The following is an 18,319-nucleotide window of genomic DNA, read 5'->3' as shown; positions in this document are numbered from 1 at the left end:
TGAAGTTGCATCTACTGGGCGGCAGTGCACAGGCTGATGCTCAATGTGCCCGCTGTATTGGAGTACATGCAGATTTTGCATTGCGAAGCCCATTCATAGAATAGGAAAGAAGGACATTCAAATGACCATTTTGCTCGTCAGGGTTGATTCTAGTTTTCCATGTGTTTTTTAACTGTGGGAACGATAGAAAGGGTTTCCCTTGAGTCCTTTCAAGTGTAGTGCTGGTGGAGCAATAAGGAGTGTGTGCGTGCGTGTGTGGGAGGAAGGAAGAAAGGAAGGATGGAAGGAAGACACACGGAGGATTGGGCAACATGATTGAGTGCGTGAGTGACAGCGGTTCTCTGCCCGATGAGTTATGTGCTGCCGTGGAAGTGTGGGAGCATCTAATCTCCTCAGCCGCTGTGATGGCAAGTTAGACGGACGTCCATACGTCTCCTGGAGAACCTGCGAGCGGCCAGATTAGAAGCGCGACAGGACTCCTTTTTCAATATTTAGCCCAGAGGCAGTTCTCGGCCTCGGCCTCGGCCGCTGCCGCCGCCGCACAGGCCAAATTGTTCTGTCCTTCAGTTGTCTGCGAAAGGAGTCCGCACTTTCCAGCCAAGCCTTCTCCGCCCAGCGTCTGCGGACTTTCATTTGTCATAGTCTCATTTATTTATTTTTCTCTCCGCCCCCCATCCCCCTCCCCCTCCCCCATCCTCTGACAAAATACGTGAGTAGTGTTTTTTTTTGTTTTTTTTGCGAGACGCCAGGCAAGCTTTTAAAAGAGAAGAAAAGAAGTGGAGGAAGCGGCTGCGGCGGGCCAGGGTGAGGTCACGGCCGCACCTGCCTCGCTCCGCTTGTTGATTTACCGTCCCGAGCTGCGGCGACAGTCTGAGGGGGTTCAAGGAGATCTGTAATGAGAAATCTCCCGATCGCCCTCAAGTCTCAAGGCCTCCGTCAAGCCTCATCTCCTCCTCCCCTCCATCACTCCGGCGTCCATGAACACGGATCAGACCCGACGCCCGCCCCCCACGGAAATGGGAACGTGTCGCACATTCGCTCTCTTGCGCCGTATTACTGAAGAGGCGAGCTCGCGTCAATGCAGGATCTTCGGTTGCGATGGAGAAAATACTTTGTTCCCGCTTGATGTTTGCGCGCAGCTTCAGGCCAAGTCGGTGGCAGACAGGGAGTGTTTATGAGAGGGCAATAAAGCACGAGCAGAGTGAGTCAGTGTTCAGGAAGCAGGTTCTTGGAATCGTCTCTCAGCGCTACGTCTGAATTCCTGTGAATCATGTGATTGGGTTTTCCACAATGCAAATCTCCCTTGATGGCTTCAGAAGAAATTTCTTCAACGTAGTTATTAGCAGTGATTTATGACTTCTTGGCCACCGTTAGATAATGTTGTCTTCTCTTTCCCCCTCTTTCTCTTCCCTGAGTCGGAATCACTTCCTTTTGTCAGAAGTCGCCGCCGAGGAGAAAATGAGGGCGGAGGCAAGGGTGTGATAATGTGCTGAAAGGTTACCGAGGTAGACTGGGTAATTAGCCCCCGCAGCTCTGACATCATTAATCCATAGCTTCTAATTAATGTGGGGTTGTGTGACGCCGGGGGGACTCCACGTTCTTCATCTCCAGATTTATAAAAAGCGCCCGCCCGCGTGCCGAGGTGCGAAATCTCTTTGACTTCACCTCTGACACGTCTCCTAATTCCTCGAAGTCACCCACGGGCTCCGTTTGGCACTTTGTCACTAATGGATTTCCTTGTGTAAATGAAACCACAGCGCCAGCATTTATCTAAACACACAGTTTACAACAATAAAAGCAATTAATAAAAAATAAAAAGGATTGTTTCTTGTACGTCGTCGAGTTGTTGGTATTGCTTGCATGTCTGATAGGTTTGGCGACATTTGTGATTAGGAATCCACCTTTCAAGCTGAGCCCCGTGCCGCACATGACGAAGTACTTATCTGCAGCCTCGCCACTAAACTGTACCACACAGTCTGGAGCGGCGGCATAAACACAAGGCTGCCGGGGCAGCAGCTGGAGAGCTCTCAGCGTCGCTCTGCCACATCAATGCGAATAGAAAACACTGCTCAGCTGTTTTGATTTTCCTGGAAGTGCAGGATATGGTCATTGTTCTGTTAACATGGCACGCCAAATGGAGGCGTTCCCAAATCCACTGGATTTAGAAATCCTGCACTTTTTTTTTTTTTTTTTTTTTTTTTTTTTTTCCATGTGGTAAAGAGTTGAGCAACAAAAAGAAAGCTGCATTTTTTAAAACTACTGCCACTACTGCAGCATCCTGGTTCACCTCTTCACTATCATGTCTGCGTTTCTTCTTCTCTACCGTCTTCTTCCTCTTCTTCTCCGATGGTGGACTGATAACACTTTCCAATGGAGTTTGGAAAGATAGAAACTGAAATAAAATAAGTAAATAAAATCTAATTGCTCATTGTTCTGCATTTAATTTACAAGACCTGCACTTTGTGACACAAATCACGACAGAGTGCACTTCATTTACTGCAAACCCTTTTATCTCTCTCCCCTGGGTGACGCACGCTAATTTCACTGTTTTTTATTATCTGATTGTCCCTCAGTGCTCACAGACAGGCCGCCGCCCATCATCCGCCAGGGCCCGTCCAACCAGACGCTGGGGGCGGACAGCGTGGCCCTGCTCAAGTGCCAGGCATCCGGGGACCCCATCCCCTCCGTCAGCTGGCTGAAGGACGGCGTCAGCCTCCTGGGGAAGGACCCTCGCATGTCCCTGCAGGAGCTGGGCAGCCTGCAGATCAAAAACATCAAGGTGTGAAGCACGTCGCACCGCCTTCCCAGAAACCTCCCTCCCTGTTGTGCCGCTCCCAATGGAAGAAGCCACTGTTGTTGTTTTAATACAGAGGTTCTCAACTGGTGGAGCCTCAGGACCCACCTTTATCTCTTAACCCTCATCATAAAGTTGCCACCCTAATTTTATACATCAAAAAAAAATATCCCACTCTCTATCATGTCTAGTAACTAAATTATTGAAATTATTGAATAGAATTGTGAGAAACTCTCTCCTAATGCTTCAGTCTATATTCTAGATCGTGCTTGTCTGAGGGTCAAACCTGTTGTTGACACGGTACCAGAGTAAAGTAGCGTGACGCCTTCCGAAGACACCTCATTGTTATTGCCCCCATTTTTCTTTGATTGGGCCTCTGACTGGGCTCAGCTGCTGCTGCTGCTGCCGCTGCTGCTGCACGCTGCAACCAACTCCAGCTGCAGGACAGACGCACGTATGCACTTAGGGCTTCCCACACGCGCACGCCCCCCCTGCCCACGCGCACGTCTGGAGAAAATTAAATTTAAAAGGCCCCGGCTCTTCCTTTTCCCCACTCGCGGGCCTCGGTGGAATATCTATTACGCTTGACAAAGCTGCCGACCACTGACATGTTATTTAATAAATGGAAGGAAGGCAGGGGGACAAAAAAAAATGAGCCAACAAACAACCAAAGTTCCTAAGAGGGATGGAGAGACACGCCAGCTGTCATCGGTCCAGGGGGCTCCGGCAGCCCGCCCTAAATTAATTAGGCCGGCTTTGTTGTGGTCGGCGGGACGGTGGTGGGGCTGTTGGGGGGGTGCGGTGGGAAAGTGATGGAAGGGTGGTGAGTAGAAAATGGAATTCATTAGGAAATTAGTGTCAGCACTTTGAGGCACTCACAAATGACACGCAATTTGGCCCCGCACAAAAGGCCGCTTCCCAGAGTCGCCCCACATGCGTTCAGTGTTGCAGCGACAGGAAGCAGAAGACGCAGCTTCCTGTTGCTGCTGCTCTCAGGGTTTGTGAGGAGTAACCACACACCCTGAAAGTTCTGTTTGCGGGCAGCAATTACGTTGTGTCTGTCCGTCAAAGCTGCTATTATGATGTCAGTCTTTGAACGGATTTGCTCTCTTGTGTTTCTCTGCCGGCCGCCAGCTGTCAGACTCGGGGATCTACACGTGTGTGGCCACCAGCTCCAGCGGTGAGACGTCGTGGAGCGCTTTCCTGGAGGTCAAAGGTGAATTGCTGTTTCTATGGTTGCATTAATGCACGTGGGCAGATTGTATTTGGATCTGACTCGTTTTGTTTTTACCTTCTTTTCCCCTCCGTGTAGAATCAGGTGGCGTGATGGTCACCAAGAGCCATAACGAGAACGAGCTCCCGGGACCGCCGTCCAAACCTCAGGTCACCGACGTCACCAAGAACAGCGTGTCGCTGTCCTGGCAGCCCGGCCTCGCTGGAGTGTCGCCCGTGTCTTCTTTCGTCATCGAGGCGTTCAGGTTGGTTTTCTCAACTTCCTGTATTTTCACTCTGAATGTAATCAATGACATCAGATGTGTAGCTCAGCCTGTGAGGCTAAAACTTCCCCTGCAAATTTAAAGGGATTCTTTATTCGTGCACCTGTGCAATGCTTGCATATGTGTGTTTTTAAAGTCAAATGGTTAAGTAAGGTAAATAATAATAATAATAATAATAATAATAAGATAAATAATAAGTACACAAACAGATTGCAATAAAAGTACTACACATGATGACCAGGTGAATATTGCACATGTTCAGGTCTTTCACCTTCATTTATTATTACCTCCCTCCTCCAGCCAATCAGTGAGCAACAGCTGGCAGACAGTCGCAGACCACATCAAGACCCACCAGTTCACTGTCAAAGGTCTGCGGCCCAACACCATCTACCTGTTCATGGTCCGGGCGGTCAACAGCCAGGGCCTGAGCGACCCGAGCCCCATGTCCGACCCCGTCAGGACACAAGGTGACTCACGCAACCGCTGTCCGACTGGCTCCGTCCTAAATTGGTCGTATTCGTTTAAACGGTAGAAAGGTCCAGTTTGGTTTCTGCTGAGCGCAGCCTGACATGCAATTCAGCCGCACTGAAACTGCACAGAGGTCAGATTCTTAATCTCAGTTAGCTCATTAAGGCGACACTTAAGCAATTACAGAAAAGAATCAGGCCTTGCTTTGGAAAGGCCTTAACCAAGTTAGTGCTATTCCTGCAATGTTAACGATCATAACGGGACAGAAAGACTGCCTCCCAGCGCAGAGATTGGATTACAGGGCCGGACAGACTGCCGTCACCTGATTACAAGTTCCCAGAGGGTAAATAAAGAAATAGAATTTAATATAAATCCACCTTTGTCAGTGCTCGGTGGGATCCAAGCCAACGGTGTGTTTTTAAAAAAAATCAATATGGGCAAGAGAAAAGCTCTCTTGAAGCGACGGGCTTCAAACGATCCATCGATGGATGAAGTTAATGCTTCGAGCATTCAGGACGAAGTGACTCCCGGCTCTTTCCCTCTCACTGGTAACTTCGGAACACAGGCTCATACAGTTTGAGGGGGGAAGAAAGGGAACGTCAGAGCTGTCATCTGATTGTGACAGTTCCATTTCATAATTTTCAAATCAAAGAATCTTTTTTTCTGCTTCAGTTGATCTTTTTTTTTTTTTTGAATTGATGCAGTTGTGACAACCATTTGACATCTTTATTTAAATCCACTTGTCATTTTTTCCTCTCTTTCTCATTTGACAATAAAGTCGTCTCTCATTTTTTATTACTGCGTGATGTCGTCTTGCTAATGTTGACGCTGTGCTTCCTCGACAGACATCAGTCCTCCGGCTCAGGGCGTCGACCACAGGCACGTGCAGAAGGAGCTCGGCGAGGTCATCGTTCGCTTGCACAACCCAGTCGTCCTGAGCCCGACCACCATTCAGGTCACGTGGACGGTGCGTGAACACTCCTTGATCATTAAATCTATTTTCCTTTTTTTTTTTTTTTTTTTTTTATCTCTGTGCATTCCTCTGCTATAAGCTTGAGTCATAGAGTGAAGATTACTGATAAGAAAGCCACAAAAGTCGCCCCCACATCCCCCCGAGGCTAAACATCTTCTTTTTATGTCAGCACCATTCTAGTCTGTTCCTTGCTGACGGCTGAGATGCTTTTGAAATATTGTAATTGTTGCCTTATAAATAGCTCGGCATCAAAAAAGCCTGATGAATTGTCTCTTTCAACCACATTAGAGGAGACGTGAGAGACATCTGCTCGCTCATCAATCTCCCACACGTCTTTAACGGCTCCCGTCTTCAAACACATACTTTGCCGGGATAAAATTAGATTGAAATTAATGTGCGCGCGGCTCCACTATATCTCCCCGCTTCCTTCCCAGCGCCGCGCATTAATCTTGCTTTACGTCCATATGTGCAAACAATAAAAACACACACCTGATTCCCCCCCCCCCCACCCACCCAGTTTATTGCTTTTCTTCCAAAATCAGCATAAAAGTCCGATGTGTTCATTAGATTTTGAATTTTAAGAGGTTGCTTAAATGTTTTTTTTTGTTCTCTTTTTATTATTTGATTGTATGCTAATGAAGACTAAAAGGCTGCGTATATTATTCCAAAACCTGAGGTGCCCATACAGCACACGCGCACTGATTTATTTGATTTGCACCGCTGTATATCACTCAGGTCTGCATGTTTACAGCACGCGGCCGTCGCTTAGCGGCGCCGCGCGCCTGTTTCCACTCTGGAATATTCCACATTAGCAGTTTTCCCCGTGACAAGTTTATTGACCCCGTCATAAGTCTCCCCACTCGACTCGGCGGCTAATTTAATGCCGCGCCTTATGATTGTAATATACAATCAACAAAAAACATGGCCGCCTCATCAATCACGGGGCCCTTTTCGGTAAACAACAACACAGCGGTGACTCTCCGGAGCTTCGATAGATCCGAATCAGACCATTAATAGAAGCCGTGCATCCATTTTGCTGATTTATTCGGGCCGCAGTGGTTAAGAAGTAGATGGGGAGAAAAAAAAGAGAACGCAGCAGCTTAATATGCGACTTGAAAGCGCTGCTCACTTGGGCCACTGTTAACAAGCCATTAGAGTGAATTGCAGCGTGCGCCCGCTCCTCCTCCGCCTCAGCCGCGCTCTTCTTTTTATGTGTTTAGCTAAATGGGCCCCCAAGTTGCCGGAAAGCGGCTCCTCGCGGGGTCGGATGCGTTAGTCTTCTCCATCTTCTCGTCGTTATCACCTCTGCCGCGTGCGCTCGCCACGTCCCCAGGGTGTCTGCGTTGGCTGCCGCGCGTTATTCTCGGCGCCTTAACGGCACCTCTCACAAGACCTCGGCCTCCTGGTGGCACCAGTTAGTGCTTAGAGCGCGGAAGAGACGCGGAAAGCTCAAGTGCGGCTTGTTGCAGCATGTTTCGGAGAGAGTCGGAGTGGCCGCGGTACTCGAGGACCTTTTTTAGTTTGTTTGTTTGTTTGGTGTCTCGGTCCAAAACCGGGAAACACTTTTTTTGGACGGCAACACAAAGTTTATGTCGTGTGTGTTGTTGCCATGGCTACAGCCTGTTCACCGCAGTTGCATGATTGTGCTGTTCGGTGCAATTTGCACACAAGCTGCTCCATTTTGTTTAGGCTCGGTGGGTTTTTACACACTTAAAGATTTAGAAGGAGGAAAACATTTTAGGTTTTTTTTTGTTGTGTTTTTAAAGTTGCAGTTGTGGTTGTGGTCAAATCAGAGCAAAACCAAACACACCCATCCATCCATCCAACTCATGGTCATGGGCGTGCAGCTGTCTCAGGCCGACGGCACTCTCAGTTTACCAGTTTCAGTCGCAGCCCCACACAGACTTTATTGAAGTGACTCTTAAAACACTGGAAAAAAGCACTAAAAACCGGTATTTTATGCCTTACTTACTATTAATATGATCTATTCAAGTTCGGCTTGGCCACATACGGTCCCCGGGCCATAGTTTGCCCATGCCTGGTTTAGGCGTACTCAGTTAGCCTAATGTGCTTGTCTTTGGGCTGTGGGAGGAAGCCGGAGTGCCGAACGGTCAGAGGGAAAACCTGAAAACTCCTCACAGGTTAGATTCCCAGTTGCAGTCGAACCTGTGACATTCTCGCCGTGCCACCTGCTAATGGAAACGCCCTTTAAGGCGGCATTAAAGACTTTTTAGGAGCGGGCGAGGCGCACCATAAAGCTGCAGCATGAGGTAATCAGGTCAGGTTGTTAATTGAGCTGAGTGCATCGTAGCGATAGGCGATTAAAAAAAAAAAAAAGCACTTTGAGTGAAGTGCAAACGTCTTCGGCGTCAAGAATTTTCCATCTACTTCCTTTTTATGCCACTTGGCCACCGGCCTCAGGTGGCGTCCAAGCGGCGTCCGACCTCTGCGGCATCTTCTCAAAGACACCGTCTCCTCCCGCTCCCTGCAGGTGGATCGCCAGTCCCAGTTCATCCAGGGCTACAGGGTGGTGTACCGGCAGACCTCGGGGCTGCCGGCGCCAGGAGCCTGGCAGACGCAGGACGTGAAGGTGTCGTCCGAGCGCAGCGTCGTCCTCGCCGGCCTCAAGAAGGGCATCGTGTACGAGATCAAAGTGCGGCCGTTCTTCAACGAGTTCCAGGGCATGGACAGCGAATCCAGGACGGCCAGGACCTCCGAGGAAGGTACGACGAGTCCAGCTCGCTGACGGACGTGACCAGATCAGGCATCCGTCATGTTTGTTTCCCGCTTCACAGAGAAATCACAGACGCTGCTGCTGCTGCTGCTGCTGCTGCTGCTGCTGCTGCTGCTGCTGTCTGTGATATGAGGAGTGTGAATCTCTGTGTGTGTGTGTGTTTTCATGCATGTTTGATCCTGTCTGTCTGACCTTCCCGCTGCCCCTTTTTTTTTTTCTTTTTCTTCAGCCGTCGTCGTCGTCGTTGTTTATGATTGGTGACGCGAGCGCCAACCTCCCTCCGATCCATCAGCCGGCCTGCAGCCACAGGCCTGAGCTGATTGGACGCAGTCGACACTTCCTCCCGCGAATATGATCTGTCGCCCCCAGCTTGATTCATAGCGGCTCTGACAAGGCCACACGGAGCAGCGTGGCACGATATCACACAGACACGCACAAGCACAAACACACACACACACACACAGGTTTGGATGTATTTACTGTTTTGACCTGCGCTGAAGGCGTAGATCCACCCGACGCCGCCTGCCTCCTCCTCGCTTCCGGTCGAACAGCTGAAACGAAGGTGATGTGAGCGAAAATGATTGAAAAAAAAAAAAAAAAAAGGCTTTCACGTGAAGGCCTGCGCAAAAACAACACACACACAAACCTGGAGTCTTTTGTGGCGGAGACAAAGGCCCCGTGTTGCCTGAGCGTATTTAGGCGTGCATGTCTGGGAGACAGTTCACATCCTGTCTGGGTGACAGGCCCATTTATTTTCCCTCCCTCAGAGGGGCCGTATCTCCCGTGGCCAGCGAGTGCGCTGCGCTGCTCCGGTGGAACCTCCGTCACTTTACAGCTGTCCCCGGCACGCAAACCCCCCTCCCCCCTCCTCCCCCCCCCACCCCATAACACACACACACACACAGTGAACCCTCACATGCCAGCACACACCGGCTCTCCCTGAGGACTCTGGGAAACCCACATGTCCCGGCTATTACTGATGCTGATAACCGGCCGCGCCTCCTTCCTCACCGTACCTGCATCCCGACTACTCCTCCTCCTCCTCCTTTTCCTCCTCCTACTCCTCCCCCTCCTCCTCCTCCTCCTCTTCCTCAGAGAGCCTCAGCCACGTTCTATTCCTGTCGCCGCTCCGATGCACCTTCAAACACGGGACCGCAGGCTCCTGGGAGACTTTCAGAGAGAGGTCTTTTCCAGGCGGTGATTAACAGTTGAGCTTTCGCCCGTTAAACCAGCGCAGCTCTGAGAGCGGGTTGGCTGAGAAGGATCCTTCACTTGAGCGCTTTGTCCATTTCTCCCGCTGTCTCACACTCGCGCCCCTCCATCTGGACCTGGTCCTGCCACGGCTGCCGTCTGATTCGAACCAACCGAAGTCGCTGCAATTCTCCTCTCCAGGCTGATCTAGTGGGGATGAAAACTTGATCAAACATTTATTTCTCTTCCTGGTTCCCATGGAAGGTTGTCTGGCTGAGGTCAGCCTCCTTCCACCCCTCTCCCCCCAGCGCCACCTACTGCTTTACATCTCCTTTGTATGGACGTGAGATGTTTGTGTCGCCTCCATCACGCAGTGCCGAAGGGAGAGCGGGGATGGTGGTGGTAGTGGTGGTGGGTGGGTGGGGGGGGTCACGTTCCCGCCTGCCATTCATCACTCGGCTAATGGCTTTATTAGCGCTGCCTCCCTGAAGGCGCCCTAATGAATAATGTGTATTGTTTAGTGCAAATATGCACGATAATCAGCTGCTAAATCATTCATAGCATTAACTTTGAACGACATTGTCTCCGATGGCCGCAGTCCGTCCGGCACTTTGTCACCTGAATCTAATTCCGACGGCGGCGGCAGCAGCAGCAGCGACGGCCGATCAGATGCTCCGCCGGTGGATTGTTTCTAATCTGGCAGAGGTGTTGGGTTCATCATTGCGCCCATTCATCTTCCGCCGTGCCAGGTGCCCAACCCCCCACCCTCCTGGGGGTCGGGGGAGGGGGCTGCGGCCAATCGCGCTGAGGGATGAGCACAGATTTGCGGGGTGACACGTGCCATTTTTGGACGGCGGCGAGGTGACGAAGGCGGCGGCCCGGCGAGTAATTGACCTGTCAGCGTTCAGCCGCGGCGGCCGGCGGAAAGCAGAAAACATTGTTTTTAAAACGTTATTTCCAGTCGGTCCGAATTGGTATTTGTTTGTTTTTTTCTCCCACTTCCTCTCTCTCTCTCTCTCTCTCTCTCTCTCTCTCTCTCTCTCTCTCTCTCTCTCCCTCTCGCTCCTTGTGGGGGTCAGGAGATTGCTGCCATCAGAATGACAACAGAGCCGAGGTGCACAGACGCTGGTCTCAAGTTGTTGGCCTCCGATTGGTTTAGAGCTGCCGGCTTCGGTTTCGATCGGTCGGCTCAATACGTTATAGAGCCGAGTCTGCGCCTCCGCGTTCTCTTTGAAATTGTGTTTTCTCCAATATTTTTATTCTTGCGCTTCATCCTGTGAGCTGGTTGAAGCTCGTGCCGCGCCTCTGTGGCTTAGCATGTTGAATCGAGTCCTTCATCCGGAGCCTCTTCCTCCTCCTCACTCCCCCTTCTCCTCCTCCTCCTCCTCCTCCTTCACCTCCATTGCCTCCTCTTTCTCCTCCTACTACTCCTCCACCTCCTCCTCCCCGTTCACCTCCTTCTCCTTCTCCACCTCCTCTCCATCCTCCTCTTCCTCCTTATTCAGGCGCCATTTCAACAAATCAATACTACCATTGTGTGCAGAGGCTCGCCGGGTCGGCCGGCTGTATTAAATATTTGCTTACACCTGGAGATTTACCACAACAGGCTGATTGTCCCCCTGCAGTTGCGACTATGCAGCTGTGCGTGCAGATTGAGCCTTCCCTGTTGTAGCGTGTTTAGAGGCTCCCACTGAATTCTCCTTCCAGAGGGTTTATTACTCCTGGAGAGCACAATAAAGTGCGCTTGATTTGTTGACCTGCTTTCTCTTGTTTTTCCTCCGGCAGCTCCCAGCGCTCCCCCCCAGCAGGTAACGGTCCTGACCGTAGGAAACCAGAACAGCACTTCCATCAGCATCTCCTGGGACCCTCCCCCACTGGAGCACCAGAACGGCATCATCCAGGAGTACAAGGTCCGTCCCAGCGAGTCCAGCCGCAGCCTTATTCAACTTGGACGACGCCTTAATGGAATTAACCTCCTCTTTGTCTTTTTTTTTCTCCTCCTCCTCCGTCTTGCCCCTTCAGATCTGGTGTCTTGGAAACGAGACGCGTTTCCACGTGAATAAGACGGTGGACGCGGCCATTCGCTCCGTGGTGGTGGGCGGGCTGCAGGTGGGCGTGGTCTATCGAGTGGAGGTGGCCGCCGGCACGAGCGCTGGGGTCGGAGTCAAGAGCGAGCCTCAGTCCATTATCATCGGTGAGAGGGATTGATTCCAATCTTGATATGCTTCAGTTCATAATGGGGGGGAAAGGGACAAAAAAATTGAGCGCTCGTGTTTTGTTCTGCGCCACAAACGGCAAAATAAATGTGACGTGTGTTTTTGATCGGCGCGGCGCATGATTTATGTGGAGCTCAGGCAGATTGCTCCTGATTTGACCCATAACTGATGGCCTGGCCCGTAGCATGTTCTTATTTCCCCAGTGTCACTCACATAATCTGCCTCCGAGAGCGCAGCCTGCAGCTTACATTCGGAATATATTGCGTGTTTTGCGCGCCTGTGGGCGTGCGTGAGTGTCAAGTAAAAAGCCTTTGAATATTTTAGTTTAAAAAAAAAAAGGCGGGAGGAGGATGGGGCGGGGGTCATTTTTGCATGCCCACATGTTGTTTTATTCATTTTTTGTGACCTGAGATTATTCGGGCCCGCTGATGAGGGCGAGGCGCGAGGAGAGATCGATACGTGTCAGGATGCATCGGGTGTTTTGCAGGCGATGGAGTGAATCGCAGGCTGAGCTAAGCAAACAAGCGCCGCTCACTCCATGATTGGTTCTGAAGCTTGAGGGGCTTTGTCTTTCACGGTCTGCACCATATTTTTCCACAGCGCATCCCATAGATCTGACTCACTCTTGCCACTATCTCAACTCTAATTTAAGGCTGTAGCGATTAGTCGACGTAATTGATTACGCCGACACACCGGAGTCTCCGTATCACCACACACCGCAGAGTTCACAAATAAGGTTGAGGGCAGATATTTCGTAGATATTTTTTAAATTACATGCTTATGTGTTAATTAATCATCAGCCTATGACGGAAGTACATAATACGTTTTTTGCTAACTAACTAGCTAGCTTAGCGAACGATTTACTCTGGTGAATGCGTACTTTACCACAGTAGTTAGTGAAATACAACCCCTGTCAATGCTAGCGTCTCGGCTGAATTGTAACACTCTTTCACTTAGCACTTATGAACTGTGCTATTTCGGACATATTAATTTGATATTTAAATAGTAAGAAATCTGTTTAAGGTATTTAACTGTGATAAACATTGCATATAACCTTTTAATCGTGAATTAATGTACCTATGATATTTTCCATTGAAAAATAATATTTAAAAAAACTATATACAGTGTATAACACAACATAGATAAATGCTTTGCCTGTCATTATTTAGATATATTTGTTTAAAAACGTATGCTTTATTGGATATAAAGTGCAGTATCATGAATGTTCCTGAGAGGTTAAAAGATATAAACCATGACAGATTTTTTTTTTAATGACTTTCCTCTGATTGCAGGACACTAACACAGCTTGTTTTTTTGTTTGCTCTGCCTCCAGGTAAAGAGTTTCGGGACGTGATCATCCACGGGAACCGGAACAACAGCATCACCGAGCAGATCACTGACGTGGTGAAGCAGCCGGCGTTCATCGCTGGGATCGGCGGCGCCTGCTGGGTCATCCTCATGGGCATCAGCATCTGGATCTACTGGCGGAGGAAGAAGAGGAAGGGCCTGAGCAACTACGCAGGTTGGAGCGGCCGCCGTGCCAAAGCCACCTGTCTTAACAGTCCAGCGGACTCGTCTTTTTCTTTCTTTCTTTCTTTTCCCCTCCTCCCGCCACAAAACGAGGATGCGGTGCAACTGCAACAACATCTCTGAGCCTCTATCAGCCCGAGCTTAATGAGACGCAGAAGGAAGTTCGCTGGCGGGGAGGTTGAGAAGTGCTCGCCGCGTTAAAGACCGACAGGGAGACAGATGTCAGTTTGAATCACTTCCAGAGGGGGTGCCGCTGGGTTTTTTTCTTCCTGCCAGATCCACCCACGGTGTCGGTTAGGAGCCCGCGGTCCTCAAGCTGAGCGAGCAGGCTGGATTTGTTCGGCCGGTCACTGAAAGCTGGAGTTCATCCAGCTCCCCTCCCACACGCTGACCTTCGACCTCTCACCCCCGACCTCGTGTCGATAGCGGCCAACGAGCCCGCCGCCGCTACTCTAGTTCATTAGAGCGCGGGCCAAAAAAAAAAAAAAAAGCACATTTGTGTTCCCTTCCTTTTTTAAAAATTGTTTTTCACCCTCTAGAGAGAGCTTGAGACCTGGCAGCCACTCTGACCTGGCTTGGTTTATTTCTGCTTGGCGACATTTCTGTGTTTACGTGGTCCTTGTTTCTGGTGTTTTTGTCTGTTAATTTGTCTTTTTGCCGCTGTCCTCGCACTCCTGCAGCCCCCCCAGCTGGTTGCTCCAGCCTCCCTGGCTGTCGCTCTGCACTCTGGGGGTGGGGTTGACGGGGAGGCAGTCGGGAGCCCCTCCCCCAGAGTGCAGACCCCCACCAGCCTCTCTTCACCCCCCTCACCCCCCACAACGCACCGCTTATGTCTGCAGGCTTTTAATGCACAACTTCTCTGTCTTCTTGTTTTGCAGTTCAGTCCTTCACCTTCACCCCTGCAGGTACTGTTCATTTGTCCTGTCTCCTCACCACCTCCATTTAGAACCCCCCCCCCACCCGCCCAGCCCGCCTGTGCGTTGTGTATTTGCCTTACGTCGGACCGGCGTTCTCGGCTAAGGCAAATCCACATCCTGAAACGGCACAAGGGCAGTTTCACCAACCTTAGAAGAAAAACAAAAGAGAGAATTTCAGATTCGGAAAAACTCCAAAATCCGATGTTGCCTATGAACAGAGCCTGTTTACCTGCTTTTGACCTTTGACCTCATTCACGCATTGTGTTGTACTTGTGCAACTGTGGCTCCTTGTCTCATCCAGACTCGTGCATTTTCTGTGTTGCTTCTTGTGGTGCAGCGTAAATCTGGCAATTTCATTACCAGCAAACATTTTCATCAGTTTTTTTTTTGGTTTGTTTTTTTTTCATGGTTCCGACGCTGTTTTCATTTGCATTTGTGTGTCGTGACGACGTCTCGTGACAAAGTTTAGCTTTTTTTTTTTATCTGCGAGTTGAAACCGCAGTAAGATCCTCCGATCAATTAAAACGCAGTGGTAGTAACTCAAGACAGGCATTTTTTTGTGGATTTGGAAAACACTAATCTATAAAAGAGCACATAAATGCTGAGACAACACTTTATTTCCTTTTTTTTGCGCTGCTGTTGCCATGTGGTCCCTGCGGAACCTGCAGCCAGGCCTCCAATTAACCTCAGCCTTTCCTCCGCAGCTGCAGCAACAACAAATTATGGAACATATTAACGTATTTGCGAAACATTAAACAATGAAAAAAAACGCGTCCGGTGGTGTCAAATTAGAAGCGGAGCGGCGAAGAAGTTTCTGCTCCTGAAGCACAAATCAAGGTCAGACTGAGCGAGGAGATGTGAGAAGAGTCTCACGGCGAAGGCTTGTTTTTTTTCCGTATTGACAATTAGTTGATGTATTGAGTGTGTGTCCTGTCTCGGCCTCCTAAAGCTGTCAGCGGCCCCGGGGCTAAATCACTGCTGAGGCGAGGCACGCGGCCAGCAGGAAGGAGATTTGATGGAATTTTTATACGGCGATTATGTCCACCCCACCTTAATGCTTATTAAGGGGGATTAATCTGTATTCATACGGGGAGGAAGGTGCTTATCTTGGGGGGGGCGAAGGAGGCGAGCGGCACAGCAAACGCCGCCGAGCCACTCCGGGTAACATGAAAGCGCGGCGGCGGCGGCAGGCAGAGCAGAAATGTGCCCGGGCAAAGATAGCGACTTCAGAGGCCCCCACCCCTCCCTCCCCCTCCCCTTCCCTCCCCCTCTCCTTCCCTCCCTCCCGCTCCCTCGCACAGCCACAGCCCGCCCCTTCCTGTCAGCCATCTTTCAAACGGCAGAAAATTCCTTTTATGCTGCAAGTTTGTTGGTGGCGGAACAAAGAGGGCTGCTTGGTGCTGTGGGAGCAGCAACAGCAGCTGTCTGAACTCTGTTTCTCTCTTTTCTCTTTTTTTTTTAGGCGGACCTTTAAAATTTTAGGTTCTAGCCTTGTGGAACTTCCGTGACTGGTTCAGTCAGTGTTTCAATCACGACACAAATTTTTAATCGTTTTCTTATTCTCTTGCGTAATTCTCTTCAAGCGCATAGAAAACTCTGGATTATTGGAGCTCTGCTGCCGTCGCTGGTGCTTTTGGAACATCCTGTTAGCGGCCTTTGTAATCTGCTGCGGGAGTTTCCTCTCCCTGTCATCTGTGCCGTCGTACGTCAACCCGTGGAAAACTCCCCCGCGCCCCCCACCTCCCGCTCAGGCCCGGGCTTGTTTTTGGAGTGGGCCTGAAAGAGTCAGAAGCAGAGCAGAGGAGAGGAGAGGAGAGGAGAGGAGAGGAATGCACCAGCGGGGCTTCGTCTCCCTTTAATCTCCACGTGTGAAACAAATGAGCTAAATTACGAGCAGCTCTGCCTCTTTTCAAGCCTCCCGTTGGTACGCGGTGACCCCCCCCCCACCAAAAAAGAAAAGAAAGCTGCTTGGTGTTTGTGTCTTTGATTCGCTGGGACTCACTGAAGTCGGCTCCGGGGCTCTCGCTGCTGCCTTGTCATCACGCCTGGTCACCAGAGATGAAATGGATCCTCCTCAGAGGTCTCTTACTTTGAGCCCGGCGTGATTTTCTTTTTTTTTTTTTTCTTTTTTTTAATGCTAGCCACTGACAAAGAGCGCCATCCTTGTTATTTATAGAACGCTGTAATGGAAGCGGCCACATGTACGGCTTGTGGGGAGCCCTGGATCACTAACTCAGCGTCTCACCCCCCCACACCCCCACCCCGACCCGCTCGCCGATTGGAAAAACGCTGCGTGATTAATGAGCCCTCTGCCTTTTCTAATCATTTTTGGGCCGCGATTTAATCACAAATCTGATAATAACTCAGCGGCCGAAGAAAGATGAAATGAGTTTTGCCTCTCGTCAGGCATCTTGTCCTTGAGCAACGCCTGACGTCTTATGCAAAGCAAAGCAATATGTAACCCTGCTCATTGCTGCTTCTTCTTCTTCTTCTTTTAATTTCACCAAAGACATCGGACACAGGGGGACGTTTGTATCCCTTAGCGACGTGATTAAGCATCCCGCCGCCAGAGAAAGAGACAAACACGTTTTTTGAAGGGCAAACTAAGGAAGCTGTTTTTTTTTAAATATGCATTTTATCTAAATTCTGACTTCCTGTTTGTCTGCCTATGTGTTTCCTATGAAGACTTAACGCCTGTCTTCCCTCCTCTTCCTTTTTGTGTCCTCAGTGACATTCCAGAGAGTCGACGGTGGTCTGATGAGCAACGGGAGGTGAGTGTGGTCGCCAGCCAATCAAATCAAGCCGCTCTGCCATTACCCTCTCTCTCTCTCTCTCTCTCTCTCCCTCTCCCTCTCCCTCCTGTCCTCCACACACACGGCCACATCCTCTCTTTTCTATTACTATTTTATTTTTTCCCAAGCAACCAGCTCCACGACACACGGCGCCATCTGTAGATCAGCTGATCGCTGATGCAGACTGATTGATAGACAAAAGCGGTACCTGTTTGCGTGCCGGAAAACATACACATTTCTGAGCGCGTCCGCCGTTCACGCACCGATAGATGAACTCATAAATCTCCTCGGCGGAATTAACAGAAACAATTTAAGCAGAGAGTGCTTTTATTTTGTCATTTATCTTGCGCCGATGGCTACGGGCGGCCCGGGAGCCCCGCGCGGTGATAAATTTGCCTGTCAGCTCGCGTGGGCGGCTGGGATCTGAGCACATGTAATAATGTAAAAATAATTACCCAGGGGAAAGATGTGCGCAGGTAGCCCGCGTGCACCCCCCACCCCCCCGAAACCCCCCACCACCTCCACCCGTGCTCCACCCGTGCCGCCTGTGTCATGTGTTGGGGGGTTTGCAGCCTGGATGACACCAGTTACGGAGCCTTTGTGGGTATTGGAGAGGCTCCCCGGAGAACCCGGGGCTCCTCTCCGCCTGCTGCTTATCACACCTGACTGGGTAAAAGCCTGCAGATCTCAAACACTCAGCCGGAGGACTGGCAAACTAGATCTGACCCGGCAAGTCGCAGGCCTTCTGGGAATCGCTCCTTCCCGTCCTGCCTTGCAGTCTTTGCATTGGTTTCATGTATATGCACATGTGCATATATTTGTGTACGTCCACCCCCCTTCCTACCGTGCACGTACAGCTGGAGGGACAGTTTTGCCTGCAGTGGCGGGCGACCTGCAGACGCGCTCCCAGGGAATTAGCCACGCTACTTGCCGTGCCTTTTCTCATTTCTCCTTTTTCTGCTGTAGTATTTTTTTTCCCCAACACCCCCCCCCCCCCCCCCCCCCCCCCTTCAATTTTCCACATAAGTGGCTCTGATTCTCACTCCAGCAAATGGGATTTGAAATGTCTGAATCCGTCCCTGCTCCGTATTTGTCATATCTTTTGTCAGCGGCAGCGATTGCAGCAGTCCCCCCCCCCAAACGCCGGAATAGGATGCGGTCCGGATCTCCCGTTTCCCCCCCCCCGAGCGTCTCATCCGTTCGTCACT

At 50.4% G+C, this 18,319-nt stretch overlaps 1 protein-coding gene across 7 annotated transcripts in view; it reads left to right on the top strand.

Moving 5' to 3' along the window:
- Positions 1-18,319, top strand: part of robo2 (roundabout, axon guidance receptor, homolog 2 (Drosophila)) — a 282,559-nt gene that overhangs the window by 242,495 nt on the left and 21,745 nt on the right. For 5 of the 7 annotated variants that reach the window (XM_076036456.1, XM_076036454.1, XM_076036453.1 and 2 more), the window contains 11 exons: positions 2,574-2,779; positions 3,929-4,010; positions 4,107-4,272; positions 4,591-4,757; positions 5,604-5,725; positions 8,223-8,454; positions 11,442-11,566; positions 11,679-11,850; positions 13,206-13,394; positions 14,281-14,307; positions 17,048-17,090. In XM_076036456.1, coding sequence (XP_075892571.1) covers positions 2,574-2,779; positions 3,929-4,010; positions 4,107-4,272; positions 4,591-4,757; positions 5,604-5,725; positions 8,223-8,454; positions 11,442-11,566; positions 11,679-11,850; positions 13,206-13,394; positions 14,281-14,307; positions 17,048-17,090 — 1,531 coding nt within the window. The remainder of the gene's footprint in view (positions 1-2,573; positions 2,780-3,928; positions 4,011-4,106; positions 4,273-4,590; positions 4,758-5,603; positions 5,726-8,222; positions 8,455-11,441; positions 11,567-11,678; positions 11,851-13,205; positions 13,395-14,280; positions 14,308-17,047; positions 17,091-18,319) is intronic. The other 2 variants (XM_076036459.1, XM_076036455.1) reach the window with 1 other exon arrangement.

Source organism: Nelusetta ayraudi, unplaced genomic scaffold (assembly GCF_046127955.1).
Source record: "Nelusetta ayraudi isolate G7.1 ecotype Tasmania unplaced genomic scaffold, CSIRO-AGI_Nayr_v1 ptg000048l, whole genome shotgun sequence".
Classification (NCBI taxonomy): Eukaryota; Metazoa; Chordata; class Actinopteri; order Tetraodontiformes; family Monacanthidae; genus Nelusetta; species Nelusetta ayraudi.
The sequence above is the reverse complement of the archived record's forward strand: the minus strand, read 5'-3'. Positions and strand labels throughout refer to the sequence as shown.